Below are 15,152 nucleotides of genomic sequence, written 5' to 3' on the forward strand. Positions count from 1 at the left end.
CAACCCTAATAAATCTGGCAATTATGTGCCTTGGGGTTGGTCTTCTTGAAGAATATCTTTGTGGTGTTCTCTGTATTACCTGGAGTTGAATATTACCCTGCCTTGCCAGGTTGGGAAAGTTTTCCTGAATGATATCCTGAAGAGTATTTTCCAACTTGGATTCATTCTCTTCATCACATTCAGGTACACCTATCAAACGTAAATTAGGTCTTTTCACATAGTCCCATATTTCCTGGAGACTTTGCTCATTCCTTTTCATCCTTTTTTCTCCAATCTTGTCTTCTCATTTCATTTCACTGAGCTGGTTCTCGACTTCTGATATCCTTTCTTCTACTTGATCGATTCGACTGTTTAAACTTGTGCATGCTTCGCGAAGTTCTCGTGTTGTGTTTTTCAGCTCCATCAATTCACTTATATTCCTCTCTAAATTGTCCATTCTCGTTAACATTTCGTCAAACCTTTTTTCAAAGTTCTTAGTTTCTTTGCATTGGGTTAGAACAAGTTCTTTTAATTCACAGAAGTTTCTTATCACCCACGTTTTGAAACCTGCTTCTGTTATTGGGACACACTCGTAATCTATTAAGCCTTGTTCCGTTACTGATGAGGAATTGCGATCCCCTGTAGAGGGAGAGGCATTCTGATTTTGAGTATTCTCTGCCTTTTTACGCTGATTTCTTCGCTTCATTATATATTTATCTGTCTGTTGTCTTTGTAATTACCGACTTTCTAACTAGGTCTCTGAGCAGACGTCCAACTTGTTGATTCCCAGCGCCGAAATCTGAGCAATCCACTGTGCTGGCCAAAACAGCGGTGTTAAGATGGGTGGTGCTTTTCTGCCCGGAAATCTCCGGACTCTGCACCAAAAACTGGCACTCTAAGGCACCAGCAAAACCGCCGCGCCAGCCACAAGAGTCGCCCTGGCGACACGTGGGGCTCCTCTGCTGGGGATCTCCTGGTCCGTGAGCAACAAATATTCGTCTGAAAGTGTGGCGTCCTCTCGTTCTCTGCGCTTTCACTGGGAACTACGAGCCTGAGCTGCTAGTGATCAGCCATCTTGGATCTCTCTCAACCTTTATGTACTTAAAGTTAAAAAAAAAAAAAAAAGAAATAAGCCAGGGAAAGGAGGAGTGTGTGTAGTCCTGGTGGTTAGGACGGAGGAGAAGGAGATTTTATATCAGGTGGTCAGGGAAGGTCTGATATCTGAGTTAAGATGTAAAGGAGACATGGGAGTGAACCAAGAGGATATTTTAGGGAATGATTTTCCATGCAGAGGGCACAATGGGGCCATGAGGCAGGCATATGCCTGCTGTGTGTGTAAGCCGCAAGGCCAGCATGGCTGGAGAGTAATGAGCAGGCAGGTATGTGACTCTGATGTGGGGAGACAGCTTGTAGATTAACTTGTAGACCGGTATATGGAGTTTGGCTTTTACTTGACTGAAATCTAAAGCAATCAGAGTATTTGATTAGAGGGGTGCTGTGATCTTATGTTTTGACCAGATCACTCAGGCTGCTGTGGAGATTAGATTGAAGGGGAGCAAGACCAATAAGCATCAAGGTTGAAGTAACTTAGACCAATGTGATAGCAGTAGAAGGGGAAGGAGTTGTCGATTTTACTTTGAAGATAGAGCAATAAGACCTACTAATGGATCTGATATGAGATATATGAAAAAGAGAAGAATTAAGGATGACTTCGGTATTTTTGATGTGATGATCTGTAAGGAGTGAAATTGTCTTTAAATGAGATGGGGTAGATGGAGGGGAATGATTGGGAACTCAGTTTTGGACATGTTGAGTTTGAGATGCCTGCTAGTTCTCAAAGTGGAGGTATCAGGTAGGCAGTTGACAATGTGAGTATGGCGTTCAAGGCTTAGATAAGTGGGGTGTATGTGTCTTTGTGTATGTGGAAGGGGTCACCATATGGATGAGATGTATTGTTATGATAAGGGATGATACCACCAAGGGCATGAATTTAGACGAAAAAGAGAAGTTAAGGAGAGAGAAAGAGAAGAGGAAAACCAGGGGAAGTAGAGCCCCAGAAGCCTAGTGAAAAAGAATCTTTCAATCCTTGAAGCTGTTTTTGGTTGTCATAACTGGAGGGGGTTATGACAATTAGGAGGGTGTGGTACTGGCATCTAATGGGTGGAGCCCAGGGATGCTGCTAAATGTCCTACCAGGCACTGGACGACCTCTCATAAGAAAGAATCATCCTTCCAAAATGTCAGTAATGCTGAGGTTGAGGAGGAAAAGTGAATGGATAGAGAAATACAGGTTGTTGACTGGGCAGTATTAAAGGCTTACTTAAGATGAGTGATCATTAATTTAAAATGAGACCAGTTGACATGTTTTCTTTTCTTTTTTTTTTTTTCCCCTCTAGCCACTTTTTGGCTGCACATGTCTAGGCTTAGAGTAGGGGGCAAATTGGATTTAACCCAGGTTGTGGTTTTGCCAGATGTTTAAGTTGAAGTGAGAGAAAGCCAAGGTGGTTGTGGGAGGGTAATGATCTACCATGAATTTTAAACTTGAGGAGTGTGAGCACATGAGGAGTTGAGAAACAGGGAGCTTTTGATCACCAGCCAAGTTTGAAAACAGGGCATCAAAGAGGCCCCTGTTTATAGCTATTTTGGCTTTTCAGAGGCTTGTTTTGCTTCAAGCTTCAAAACTATGTTTAGTAAATAGATGGGCATGCTTCCTGTAGTTACTGTCTGGGAACAGTTAACCTATTTGTTTTTCTTTTCCTAAGTTGCTAGGATTGCTTTTGCTTCTCTTGGGCTTTCCAGTCTGCTGTTTCTCATGGATCTTGTGCTTTTTCCCCTCAGGGCACCTTTCACAGCCAGCAGGCATTGGAGTATGGCACCAAACTTGTTGGAGGAACCACTCCAGGGAAAGGAGGCCAGACACATCTGGGCTTACCAGTCTTTAACACCGTGAAGGAGGTAATTAATGCTACCTGAGTTTGGCAAGACATGAAAAGCCAGGGAAGAGCTAGCATTCTTTGGGTAGAGATCTTAATTGTGTTTCTTTTGGGAGAGTTACTTGCTGTTTGAAAATTCAGTAACCTAGAGAAATTTGAATTGCCGTCAAAACTGGTGTGTCATTTGTGTTTCTAGGTATGCATCAGCTATTAAAGGAAGAAGTGCTGTGGCCAGGCTTCTGTTTGTCTTTTTATCATTGCCTTACTTTTCTTCTTCCAGTATGTTAGTACAAATGTCAGCAACCACCACCTAATTCTTCCTTAGTGGGGACTATGCAGCAGGCACTGTGCTAGGTGTTTCATTCAGATTGCCCCTTTCAGGCCTCACTACAACCCTTGGAAATAGGTGCTGTTATCCTCCTCATTTTAAAGGTAAGGATGTTACTAGTGCAAAGAGGTTGAAGATCTTGCCCATGGTCTGGCAGCTGATAAGTGGCAGGCTTAGGATGGCTCAGAGTAAAGAGTGGTCCCATGTGAAGAAACTAAATTGTAGAGTTATATTTACAAATCACAGTGTCCTAAATTCTCAAATTATGGATTTCTTAATAATACCTTTAAAAATTATTTTTGAATTAAACTTTCTTTGTTACAAAACTGATATGTGCTTTTTCTAAAAATTCAGATGGTATAAAAGGTAAGTAAAGTTAAATTTTACAGTGTCTTCAACGTCTCAGATTTTGCCTCTGTAGGGAGCTAACTTAAGCTTAGTGTGTAGTCTTTCACTCTCTTTTTACTCTTATATGAATATTTACAAAACTAATAGTATTTAAAAGAAACTGTAGTGTAAATTATTGGGTATTTAATTTTAAAAATCTAAGAAATAAACTTAGTTTTTCGGGATGATGTGTTGATCAGCCTTAAATGTATTCTTCCCCTCTTCTTATGCATATTTTTAAGGTATATTTTAAAGCATTACATTTTTTAAGGCACAAATTTAAAGTCCTTCCTGCCTTAAATTCTACTATGGCTGATTTTATAACTTCAAAATATAGAGAGGATATATTTTTTCACAATTCCTCTAGGTCAACTTTTCTTTTGTCATGAGCCTTTTTTTTGCCTTTTTTTTTTTTTTTTTAAGGAAGTCTTGTTGCTAAGCAATCCATTTGTTATAATGACAAAAATAGTTGTGGTGTTTGGAATATTCTGTAAGTTTTTTTTGACCGATATTGTTTATTTTTCACCCATTCTGCTCTTACAAAGAGATTTTTGAATGAGTAGGGTTGATACCTTTCATCCATATGGTTTCCTAGCACAACATTTGCTGTTGTCACAGTCTAGCTTCTGGCAGTATTTGTAGCCTTTAGAGGTAGAGAACTACGTACTGTAGTTACTTTTCAGTAAAGTACCTACGTGCCCATGATTTGACTTCTTTTGGTTCCATACTAGTTTTAATATTTTTTTGTCTCCCCCTCTATTATCATCTTGAACAGAGTTTTAAAAAATTATTTTTAACCTCTGGCATCATTTGTGGATGATATTTTGGCGTCCTTTGACTCTGTTCACTGTCAGGATGCCTTTAGGTTTACTGACATGCCATAGTCTAAGAGAGTGAGATGTCACAGAAGCTTTCAATTCACAGTGGCATTCAAAGGGGACTGACAAAGGGCTATGCTTAATTCTGCTCTACTCTGACAGTGTAGTGAATTTGAGAATGGGAAGAATGCTATGTCTTTGGGGAGTGTCCTTTTCTTTACCCCAAGACATTATTAAAATGATAGTATTGAATTTATTTTATAATGTTTATGATTTAACCAATAATAAAGTGCTTCATCGTTAATGTTTCAGGCCAAAGAACAGACAGGAGCAACGGCTTCTGTCATTTATGTTCCTCCACCTTTTGCTGCAGCTGCTATTAATGAAGCTGTTGAGGCAGAAATTCCCTTGGTTGTGTGTATCACTGAAGGTATCCCACAGCAGGACATGGTACGAGTTAAGCACAAATTGCTGCACCAGGGAAAGACAAGGCTAATTGGGCCCAACTGCCCTGGAGTCATCAATGTGAGTGCAAAACATAAAAAGAAACCCAGATTAAGCCTCCCCCAAGGCTAAACAGCTTTGAGTGAATGCAAGTATATTTGTGTGTATGACCTGTGAGTGACTTTTTTTTTTCAACTTTTCTGAAACTATGATTTACTTTCAGCCTGGAGAATGTAAAATTGGTATCATGCCTGGTCATATTCACAAAAAAGGAAGGATTGGTGAGTTTGTTTGTTACTTTCTTATAGATTAAAACAAAAAATTATTTGCCTTAAACCCTCAAAACTCACAAAGAATTTGTGACTTTGCAAATCAAGTTTATTTTAATTAAATTGACTTGAGTAGAATTTATCAGGGAAGTTTTGTAGTCTATCAATTCTGTATCCTAAGTATAATAAGTTTCTTTGAGAAGCCATTACAGTTCTACAGAATCAGTGAAGACTTTGGCGGTGGGAGTTTAGATGTTTTTTTCCTGCTCAGCATTCTGTGTATTCTTCCATGTGTTTGCATGTATCAGTAGTTAATTTCGTTAACTATTATAACTTAGTTATTGCTAAGTAGTATTCTATTGTATAATTATACCACGATTTGTTTATTTATTTTCCCATTAATGAACATTTGGGTTGTTTACATGTTTGAGCCTTACGAACAAGACTTAGGTCAACATTTGTGTACAGGTCATTTTGTGGACAGATTTTTGTTTCTCTTGGGGAAAATGCATAGGAATGGACTTGCTAAGTCATGTTCGTATGGACATAAGTCGAATATGCTCAACTTTTTAAGTTCTGCAAAGTGACTATATCATTTTATATTTTCACTATTAATGTAGGAGAGTTTCAATTGCTCCATGTCTTTACAAACATTTTAGTATTGTTAGTCTTTTTAAATGTAGCCATTCTACTGGGAGTAAAATGGTATCTCTTGTGGTTTTGAGTGTCCCTGATGACTAATGATGCAGAGCATGTTTTCTTGTGCTTATAAGGCCATTCACATACCTGCTCAATAATCACCTTGCTCTTTTAGATATCACAAACTTTCTCAAAATGTTTTAGGTTCATGGGCACCTCAGAAAGCAGGGCAGTGATCAGAAAGGCAAATCAGATGGCCTATCATAGGAAAATTATATTGCTACTTGGTTAGTTCCTCGAGGAAATAGCCAAGGTAACATTTCAAAGTTAGCCACATTAGGCTTGTGTTTAGACTCTACACCAAACTTTAAACTATACAGTTTTTCAATCATAATAGATGATTTACAGTGTTTTTCTCTATCTATAAAGCATGGCTAACAATAATAAATAAGGGTAATTGTCATAATGGGTGAGTGTCGGTTGTGCAGTTTACAGGATTCGGTTAAAGGTTATGAGTTTTCTTTATTACTAATGTATCTTGGAGCTGTCAGCCCTGCTGCCAGTGGCAGTACTTGATAATTTCATGAGAGAGGTTACAGGGAGCTCCATAGGCCATCTGAATTCCAGTGGGGCCTCACTGATGCTCTTGTGCATATTTGAATATTACTTATATTCTTTGGTCTGTTTTGAAGGTTACTTCTATGGTCTTAAGGCGAGCATGGAAGGAATGCTCTGTGCTGAGTTCCTTTTCTGATCACAGCCCACCTTTCTAAGGTGCCCATAAACCTAAAAAATGAAAATCAAGAGAAGTTCAGGGAAGTCCTTTAGACATTGGCTTTGTGCATGGTCATAACACATTGATGAGACAGTCCTCTGGGAGACTGCTTTTAATTCCTTTGAAAAAGGGCTTTTTTTTCAAAGAGAGAAAATATGTGACACTGCAAGATTTTTGAGAGGATGAGGAGAGGAAGATGGTTATTTGTACCAACTATTCCTATTTTGGTACTATTGCTAATAGTCTCAATAGCCTCCTTGACTTCTGATCCTTAAGTTGAGAGTTAAGAGAAGAAGGATTTTTCAGTCCTTTAGCTATTTCTAAATGGAATATAATGTAATGCGCTAGCAGTATAATAGTGTAATGGATTTCCAGTTTTTGTTAATAAAAGCTAATGAAATTGCATATCTGCTAATTGAGTGTTATTGAAGGAAGTGATTGGATTCCAAATTGATAATATTTAACTGTACCATGTTATTTTTTCTTTTATGATAGACAGTTTGTTACTCTCAACCACATGTCATATGCTTGACTCTTCTGTCCTGTTTTAAAATTTTAATTAAACTGCCTATATTGAGATAATTATAAATTCATGTGTAGTTGTAAGAAATAATACAGACAGATCACTCTTTATTCAGTTAGCCCAATGACTAACATCTTGCAAAACTATAGTATTTTCATAAACGGGATGCTGACATTGATGCAGTCAATACAGAAAACTTTGCCATCACCACAAGTTTCCTTCATGTTACCCTTTTCTAGTCACTTCCCTCCTGCTTCCAACCCCTTCTCAATTCCTGACAAACAGTAATCTGCTCTCCAATTATATAATTTTGTCATTTCAAGAATGTTATATAAGTGGAATCATATAGAATGTAGCCTTCTGGGATTGCCTGTTTATATAGTCAGAATAAGTCTCTAGAGATTCATCCAGGTTGTTGTATGCATCAATAGTTTCTTTTTATTACTGAGTATTGATGGTGTGAATGTACTTCAGTTTATTTAACCATTCACCTGTTGAAAGACATCTGGGTTGTTTTTCATTTTGGCCTATTACAAGTACAGCTGCTATAAACATTTGTATACTGGTTTTTATGTGAACATTGTCTTCATTTTTTGGGGACAGATGTCCAGGAGCATGGTCGCTGGGTTGTATGATACTTGTATGTTAGTTTTTTAAGAAACAGCTAAATTGCTATCCAGTGTGGCTGTGCTGTTTTACATTTCTACCAGCAGTGTATAGTGATCCAGTTTCTCTGCAGTCTTGCCAGCATTTGATGGTGTCACTGTGTTTTTATTTTAGCTATTATGGTAAATGTTCAGTGATAACTCTTTGTACTTTTAATTTGTATTTGCCTAGTGACTAATGATATTATCTTTTCATAGATTATCTTTTTATAGATTTATTTGCCATCTGTTTATCTTTTTCAGTGAAGTGCCCCACCTTGGGTTTTGCCTATGTTCTAATTGGATTGTTTACTTTTTTATGGTTTAGTTTTGTTTTTTTTATGTTTTTTAACTTTTTTAACTTTTTTTAACTTTTTTTTATGTTTTATAAACTTTTTTATGTTTTTAGTTTTATATATTCTAGGTACTAATACTTTACTGGATGTGCAATTTACTTTTTCATATTTATGTTAAAGTGATCATGTGGGATTTTAATAGGAGTGCACCATTACATAAGTAGGTAGGCATTACCCACCTAACCTTCTCAGTGATGAAATGTCCCATAGCGGGGAGGGACAGTGTTGAGGACAGAGGATGTGGATGGGACAAAGGCACTGAGAATGGGGAAAAAGTGATAAATGAGAAATATGGGGGTAGAAGTTGTGGTGGTTGTCATTTGTTATGCGTTGGGGTTCAGTTAGTGAATAATCTTAAAACTATTGAAATTAAATTTCACTTAAGAGAGTGGCTTACTCCATTGATGAGTTTTCAGTTTCAACTCATTTATTAACATATATGAGCACCTTGTGTGCCTAGAACTGTGCTTTAAGCTGGAAACATAGGGGTTGTGAAGACTTATTTATTGACCCATTGGAAATTATAGTCTAGTGAAGAAGGTAGCTGCCATGGAATCTCAAGCACCATTGGTGGTCTCTTACTGAACCAGGTGGTAGGAGAACATTGTTCTTAATTGGAGAATCAGTGTGTGGTCAAGATATTCAAATTTCAGGCTGGTTGATCAAGCCTGACTATGTAGTTATTTTGCCAAGCCAAGATTATCAGATAAAAATTAAAACTTGAAATTTATCCTTTCCTTTTTTTCTTATGGGCCTTTTAAAGATGGACTATTCCATTTTACTGTGTCAGTAGCAGAAGGCCACGTTATGTGGTAGACTCAAGGGCAGGGCTCAGGCCAGCAGGTCATCTCCTTAGAGATGTTAAACTGTTGATCAGAGGCACTGTCCTGCCTTCTGAATAAAGAATTTGTGTTCGTTCCATCCCAAGGCAGTTTTTCTGTAATGGAAATATAAATAACTGCCCATTAAAGCTAGGTAGAATCAGTATTTTAGATCAGGTTTTAAGGACTTCTGCTTTTGGTAAAATTATTTTTATTTTTTAAAAAGCATTACTATGATTTTAATATAATTCTTAACAGTGTTGAAAGTATTAGCTAAAAGTGACCTCAAACTTAGTAGTGTTTGCTATAGCACTAGAAAAAAAAATTACCTGTAGTGTTCTCTTCATGATCCTCCCTCTGTCCTCAGTATTTGGAATCAGTACCTGCCTTAACCTCAGGAGCAAGAAGAGTTGACAAGCAATGAGCCCTGTAAACAGAGTTTATTGAAGGAAGATAAAGTACATTTAAAGAGAGGAGCTGCTGACCAGTTGGCTGACCACCTGGAAAACAGCTATGGCTGGTCTAGCTGGAAAAATAGTAGTAGCAGTGTTTATTTAAAGAGACAGTACACCCTGAGAGACGATTCAGAATAGACTGCTCGAAAGAGAAGATGAGCCAGCAGCAGCTAATGCTGGGGGACTCTCGTTATGAAAATCTTGCCTGATTATTCATGAACGGGCAGGAGGGGGTGTCAGTTGCAGCCATGTTTTAGGCGACCTCCTTGTGTGCACATGCTCTGTAGTTGTACATGCTAGTATACACGTCACAGGTCTCATTAGCATTTAAAATCTCTACCCGGGGTGTGGTTTTTACTATTATAATGAACAAAAGGCTACTGTAGGGCAAGTTATTGGAGGATTGCACACGCTTGTCAGCAGGGAAAGCCTCTACCATGATTATCTCTAGCTAGGGCCTGGTAAGTCCCCTTCAGAGCCAGAGGAGCCCAACCACAGGCCAGAAGTAGCCGATGTAGCCATTGCCTTTTTGTGGACTATCAGTGGGCAGCACCTCCAGGACTTTCCACAGGGCTCTCCTGATTGCTCATTTCTGGCCATCTGCCTACTCTGACATTCCTACTGTGTCTTATGGTAACATTAGGTCTAATTGTGAACCATTCAATGAATGAAGTTGTTTCTACCCAAAAAAGACTTATGGTTTCACGGTGGTAGGTAAGGTACAACTTCTGCTTATTTCCTAGTAATAAGGGCAATAGGAAATATAAAAGCTATAAAAGCACTGAGGAGATTTAGAGAAAGAGATTTTATCTCATTTCTCTTTGGGGGTGATCAGGAAAGACCTCAAAGAGAAAGTAGCATTTAATGTGGACCTTGAAGGATGATTAGAAGTTTTGTCAGATGGTGGAGGTGAAACACTCCATTTTAAGCAGAGCAAATGTGAAAAGATAGGAGAGCATGAAATATCAATGAGGATTAACCCAGTTTCACTCAGTAGGGAAATAGTAAGAAACAAGTCTGGAGAGGGAGGCTGGGGACTGTGCTGGGCTGGGGAGTTAGAGCAGAGTTCCACATGAAGTGAGGCATCATCGAGGACATAGGTGTCACTGTCTAGTGAAATGCATCTAAAAGAGCCATATGACAGTGTTCTGTGGGGTCTGTCTAGCAGTGACTGAGTTACATTCACAGTGTTCTTTCAATTTGACTGGTTGGTATGGAGAACCTGAAGTTGTTGTGTGCCCAAATGCATAGTAAGAATATGTGTGTTTATGCATAGGTCACAAACTTAGTACACATTAATATACAATGATAGTGGTGACATAGCACTTTGCTTAAAAAAGTAAACCTGCTGTATGGAAGTTGAGGTAGCTTATGGTTATGGTTTTTGTCCCAGGCTGACAAGAATTCTATTTGCCCCAGTAGGTTGATCATATTGTTAGAAAAGGGTCTTCTGAGTTCTTGAGAGTTGCTGCAAGGCAGAAGTTTAAGGAAAGTAAACCATGGACACCTGGATTGATTTTTCTGTTTGTCTAAAGTATTACATATTGTGCTTTGAATAAATTACCTTTTTGAAAGCTCAGCCAAGCATAGTAAACTACAAGAGAAGACAACTAGCTGTCACTCCTTTCTGGCCCCCACTGGCTCTCCTCCTTCAACACACGCCTAATCCAGATGTGAAATTAAGTGCTTTCACACAGGCCCATTTATAAAGGAAATTAGGTTGGAGACTTGATTACAGAGGGATCGTGACCTTATTCCCCAGTTTTCTTTATACTGATTTTAGAGCCTATATATTGGTTCAAAATTATTGGGAAAATAGTTATGGAGAAGATAGGTAGCATTTTAAAATGTAACTAATGCTAATTTTGATGATTTAATAGTTTGGGTACTGTATTAGTCTGTTTTACATTGCTACAAAGGAATATCTGAGACTGGGTAATTTATAAGAAAAGAGATTTGTTTAGCTTATGATTCTGCAGGCTATCAAACATGGCATTAGCATCTGTTCAGCTTCTGGTGAGGCCTCAGGAATCTTTTACTCATTGTGGAAGGTGAAGGGGGAGCAGGCATGTCACATGGTGAAAGGGAACGAGAAATTTCAGGATCTTTTTAAGAACCAGTTCTCATGTGAAGGAATAGAGTGAGAAGTCACTCATTACCATGGGAGGGCACAAAGCCATTCATGAAGGATCTGTCCCTATGACTGAAACATCTCCCACTGTGTCCCACCTCCAACATTGGGCGTCACATTTCAGCCTGAGATTTGGAGGGGACAAATATCCAAACTACATCATGGTAATATAAGTCTAATCTGTTACATTCTGCCACTGTAAGTATGATTGTACCTACCAAATTTATATTGCTATTATCCTCTTCATAAATATTCTCAGAAGAGGTAATTTAAGTCTTTCTTGCATTGTTTTTATAGTCATAAAATGACCTTACCTAATAATATACTTTCTCCTATGTCTAAATTTAAAAACCTCCCTGCTTTAATTTAAGCCTTTTCGTTTCATCATTTAAAGATACTATTGATTTTGATGCAAATAATGGAATGAATTTTATACCTATGTTAGTCACTCAAAGTGTTTGGTAATTTAGTTGACCATATTTTAGTCTAACGTAGAAACACAATCTAATATTTTTGAATTTCTTTCCTTAAGGCATCGTGTCCAGATCTGGCACCCTGACTTATGAAGCGGTTCACCAAACAACGCAAGTTGGATTAGGGCAGTCTTTGTGCGTTGGTGAGGGATTTTTGCTAAAATCCTTTTATTGGCATGTAGTGTGTTCGCCGAATGAGTATAATAATAATTACTGATTTTATTATTTGCAAAAGATTTTGATACTGTTATAAAAAGGAAATTATGATCTCAAATTTAATTTGCTTAAGTGTGAAGTTTTTCTGTAGTTTTTCAAGATTCATGGTCCAAGGTTTTATTTCTAGGTTGAAGAACTAACTAACATCTTGAGACACATGGCTCCTGGAGCACCTTGGTGCCTGAAAACATCACTTGTTTTGATTACTCTGAAGAAATGGTTCCTTATATTAGGACTTTTGTTGTCATTGCCATTATGTTTATCAGTGCTTCATATTTATTGAATTCTTTGCCATTCAATGTCTCATTCTTAAGGCAAGCCTCTCAGGTGTCTCTGAGTGGGAAAATTGTACTGTTAGAGCCTTATTGGCGAGAAAGTCAAGGTTGAGGGAGGTTCACTTCCTCAGAACCTCTCTTTTTATCACACCATACTGCTACCCACTTAAAACAAAATTACAAGTTTTTTAAAAAATTTATTTATTATACTTTAAGTTTTGGGGTACATGTGCAGATCGTGCAGGTTTTACATTTTAAAATAATTTCAATATTTGCTGCCAAAAGCCAAGGCAAATTACTCATTTTCATATTGATAAATATTCCTTCAATTTCTTAGAATACCTTTTAGAAGTATCTATACCAAAAAATCATAACATATAGGTGTTTTTATTAAGATCCAAATTCATAAATTAAATATTGAAAACATTCATTGAGCATTTCTACATGTAAAACATAATTTTAAGTGGAAGATATTTTAGTGTGACAGAGAATCAAGAAATGGTTTGAAACAGGCTTACCAATTCCTTCTTTTTTAGCTTCAGTTTTGAGTTTTTAAATGGAGGATAGTAATGTCTATCTCACAGAGAGGGTGGGAGAATTAGGAAATGACAGATCTAACATGTGCCAAAGCATAGGACTTGACATATGGTTGGCACTTAATAAATGCTGGTTTTCTTCCTCCACTCCATTCTTCAGAGATGCAGTGAAAAGTAAGAAATCAGTCCTGCCCTCATTAAGTTTGCAATTTAAAAATAAAAAGTGGCAGCCTGTCTGTATGGAACATTTACTTTAACCCTGTCCAAGTATTCCTTTTTAAATGTTGTGTAGTAGGGCCCTGATACGCAGGCTCTGTCATCATCCACTCTGGATCCGGAACAGGAGGGGTCAGGGCACTCACTGTCACTCACTGTCACATGTGTCTTAAAACTTGTGGGTTTCTCTGCAGCATAACTCATCAGATAGTTTCTTTGCTCAAAGAAATTTGTTAAATATTTATTCTTTCCTTTAGTGTAACATCAGCATCTTTTTAAAATGTTAATTTCTAAGGAGTTATCTGGGAATAATTTTGTGGGACAGAAGAGGTTTGATAAAGGAGCTAAAGCAAAAAGAGAGTTGTCTTTGTTACAGCCCTAGAATATTCCTGGTATATCAGGAACCAACCACCATTTAGTATTCATATAATATTACCAACAGAAATAAATGCAGCATTTTGTGATTTTAAAATATTAAATGTAAGAATAATAATACATTTAAAAATATTAGGGAGAAGGGGAAGAAAAATGATAAACCAGTTAAAAACATTTCTTCACCTAAATTCCATGGTTTGTCTTTAAATTTCCAGCTATTGATATTTTTTGACTTTTCAGGCATTGGAGGTGATCCTTTTAATGGAACAGATTTTATTGACTGCCTTGAAATCTTTTTGAATGATTCTGCCACAGAAGGCATCATATTGATTGGTGAAATTGGTGGCAATGCCGAAGAGAATGCTGCAGAATTTTTGAAGCAACATAATTCAGTAAGTTTGGGTTTGGAAAAATATGGCTCTTTGCTCTAAATACCAGAGGCTTGTTTCAGAAGTTATTTTTATTTTTTCAAAGATTAATTTTTCAAGAAAACATGAAAGATAAAACTTTCTGGCCAGGTGCAGTGGCTCATGCCTGTAATCCAGCACTTTGGGAGGCTGTGGCAGGTGGATCACGAGGTAGGCAGATCATGAGGTCAAGAGATAGTGACCATCCTGGCCAACATGGTGAAACCATGTCCCTACTAAAAATACTAAAATTAACTGGGTGTTGGCGGTGCACACCTGTAATCCCAGCTACTTGGGAGGCTGAGGCAGGAGAATTGCTTGAACTCAGGAGGTAGAGATTGCAGTGAGCTGAGATTGTGCCACTGCATTCCGGCCTGGTGACAGAGCGAGACTCCCTCTCAAAAACAAAACAAAACAAACAAAACAAAGGGGCCTTCTGTACTGGACACTTAGACAATTCTGGATTACTTCTGGGTTGATTCTCTACTTCCCTATTCTGAACTCTTCCTCCCTAGGCATGACCCCACACTTTGTGGTAAGTAAGTTGTTCACCTGCTGAGTGGATACATTTAGGCCATCAGCCTCAGAGCCCCCACTTGACCTGCAGACTTTGTTTTCACCTATGGTTGGTATTCTTTCTCCTGATCTCAGACGGAAATAGTGTTCTTTCTCTTTTTCAAGGCTGACCTAAAGATCCTATCCTCATGGCTTTTTTTCAGGATCTTGCTTCTCTCTAGTTTTAGACTTCCCTTGTGGAATGGCACTTCCCTTCAGAGATCAAGTAGAAAAGCTTTATTGTCTACATCCTGTGGAGGCTTTCCGTGTTGCCTCTCCCATAGAATCAAATGTAAAGGAATAGTGCTGAGTTGCGTCATAATTCTATTTAGCGTAAGGGAATTAAGCCCTATTCCTGTGGTGAAAGGAGAGACTGGGGTGCAGTAGTGACTGAAGCAGTTTGGTGTCCACCAGCCCCACTCAGTGAATTTGTGCTGTGGCCATTATTGTATCAGAGAACTGTGGGAAAAATATCAAGCAAGTGATTTTCAGAATTTCTCTTACACTGACGAATGAGTGAAAAACCCTCTTCAGGAGACTAGGCAAGAGAGTGGAGATAACTTTTTCTCTATGCTTATGAAAAAAATCTACCGGTGAA

The 15,152-nt window shown here is 38.0% G+C and overlaps 1 protein-coding gene across 1 annotated transcript in view; it reads left to right on the plus strand.

The window, feature by feature from the left end:
- The window catches only part of LOC105717688 (succinate-CoA ligase GDP/ADP-forming subunit alpha), a 40,686-nt gene that overhangs the window by 17,707 nt on the left and 7,827 nt on the right, over positions 1-15,152 (plus strand). The window contains exons 3-7 of the mRNA XM_064371610.1: positions 2,817-2,933; positions 4,757-4,969; positions 5,112-5,169; positions 12,034-12,117; positions 13,833-13,984. Of these exons, the coding sequence (XP_064227680.1) occupies positions 2,817-2,933; positions 4,757-4,969; positions 5,112-5,169; positions 12,034-12,117; positions 13,833-13,984 (624 nt within the window). The remainder of the gene's footprint in view (positions 1-2,816; positions 2,934-4,756; positions 4,970-5,111; positions 5,170-12,033; positions 12,118-13,832; positions 13,985-15,152) is intronic.

Source organism: Aotus nancymaae, unplaced genomic scaffold (genome assembly GCF_030222135.1).
Source record: "Aotus nancymaae isolate 86718 unplaced genomic scaffold, 86718_ANA_hifiasm-v0.15.2.pri h1tg000141l, whole genome shotgun sequence".
NCBI classification, from domain to species: Eukaryota; Metazoa; Chordata; class Mammalia; order Primates; family Aotidae; genus Aotus; species Aotus nancymaae.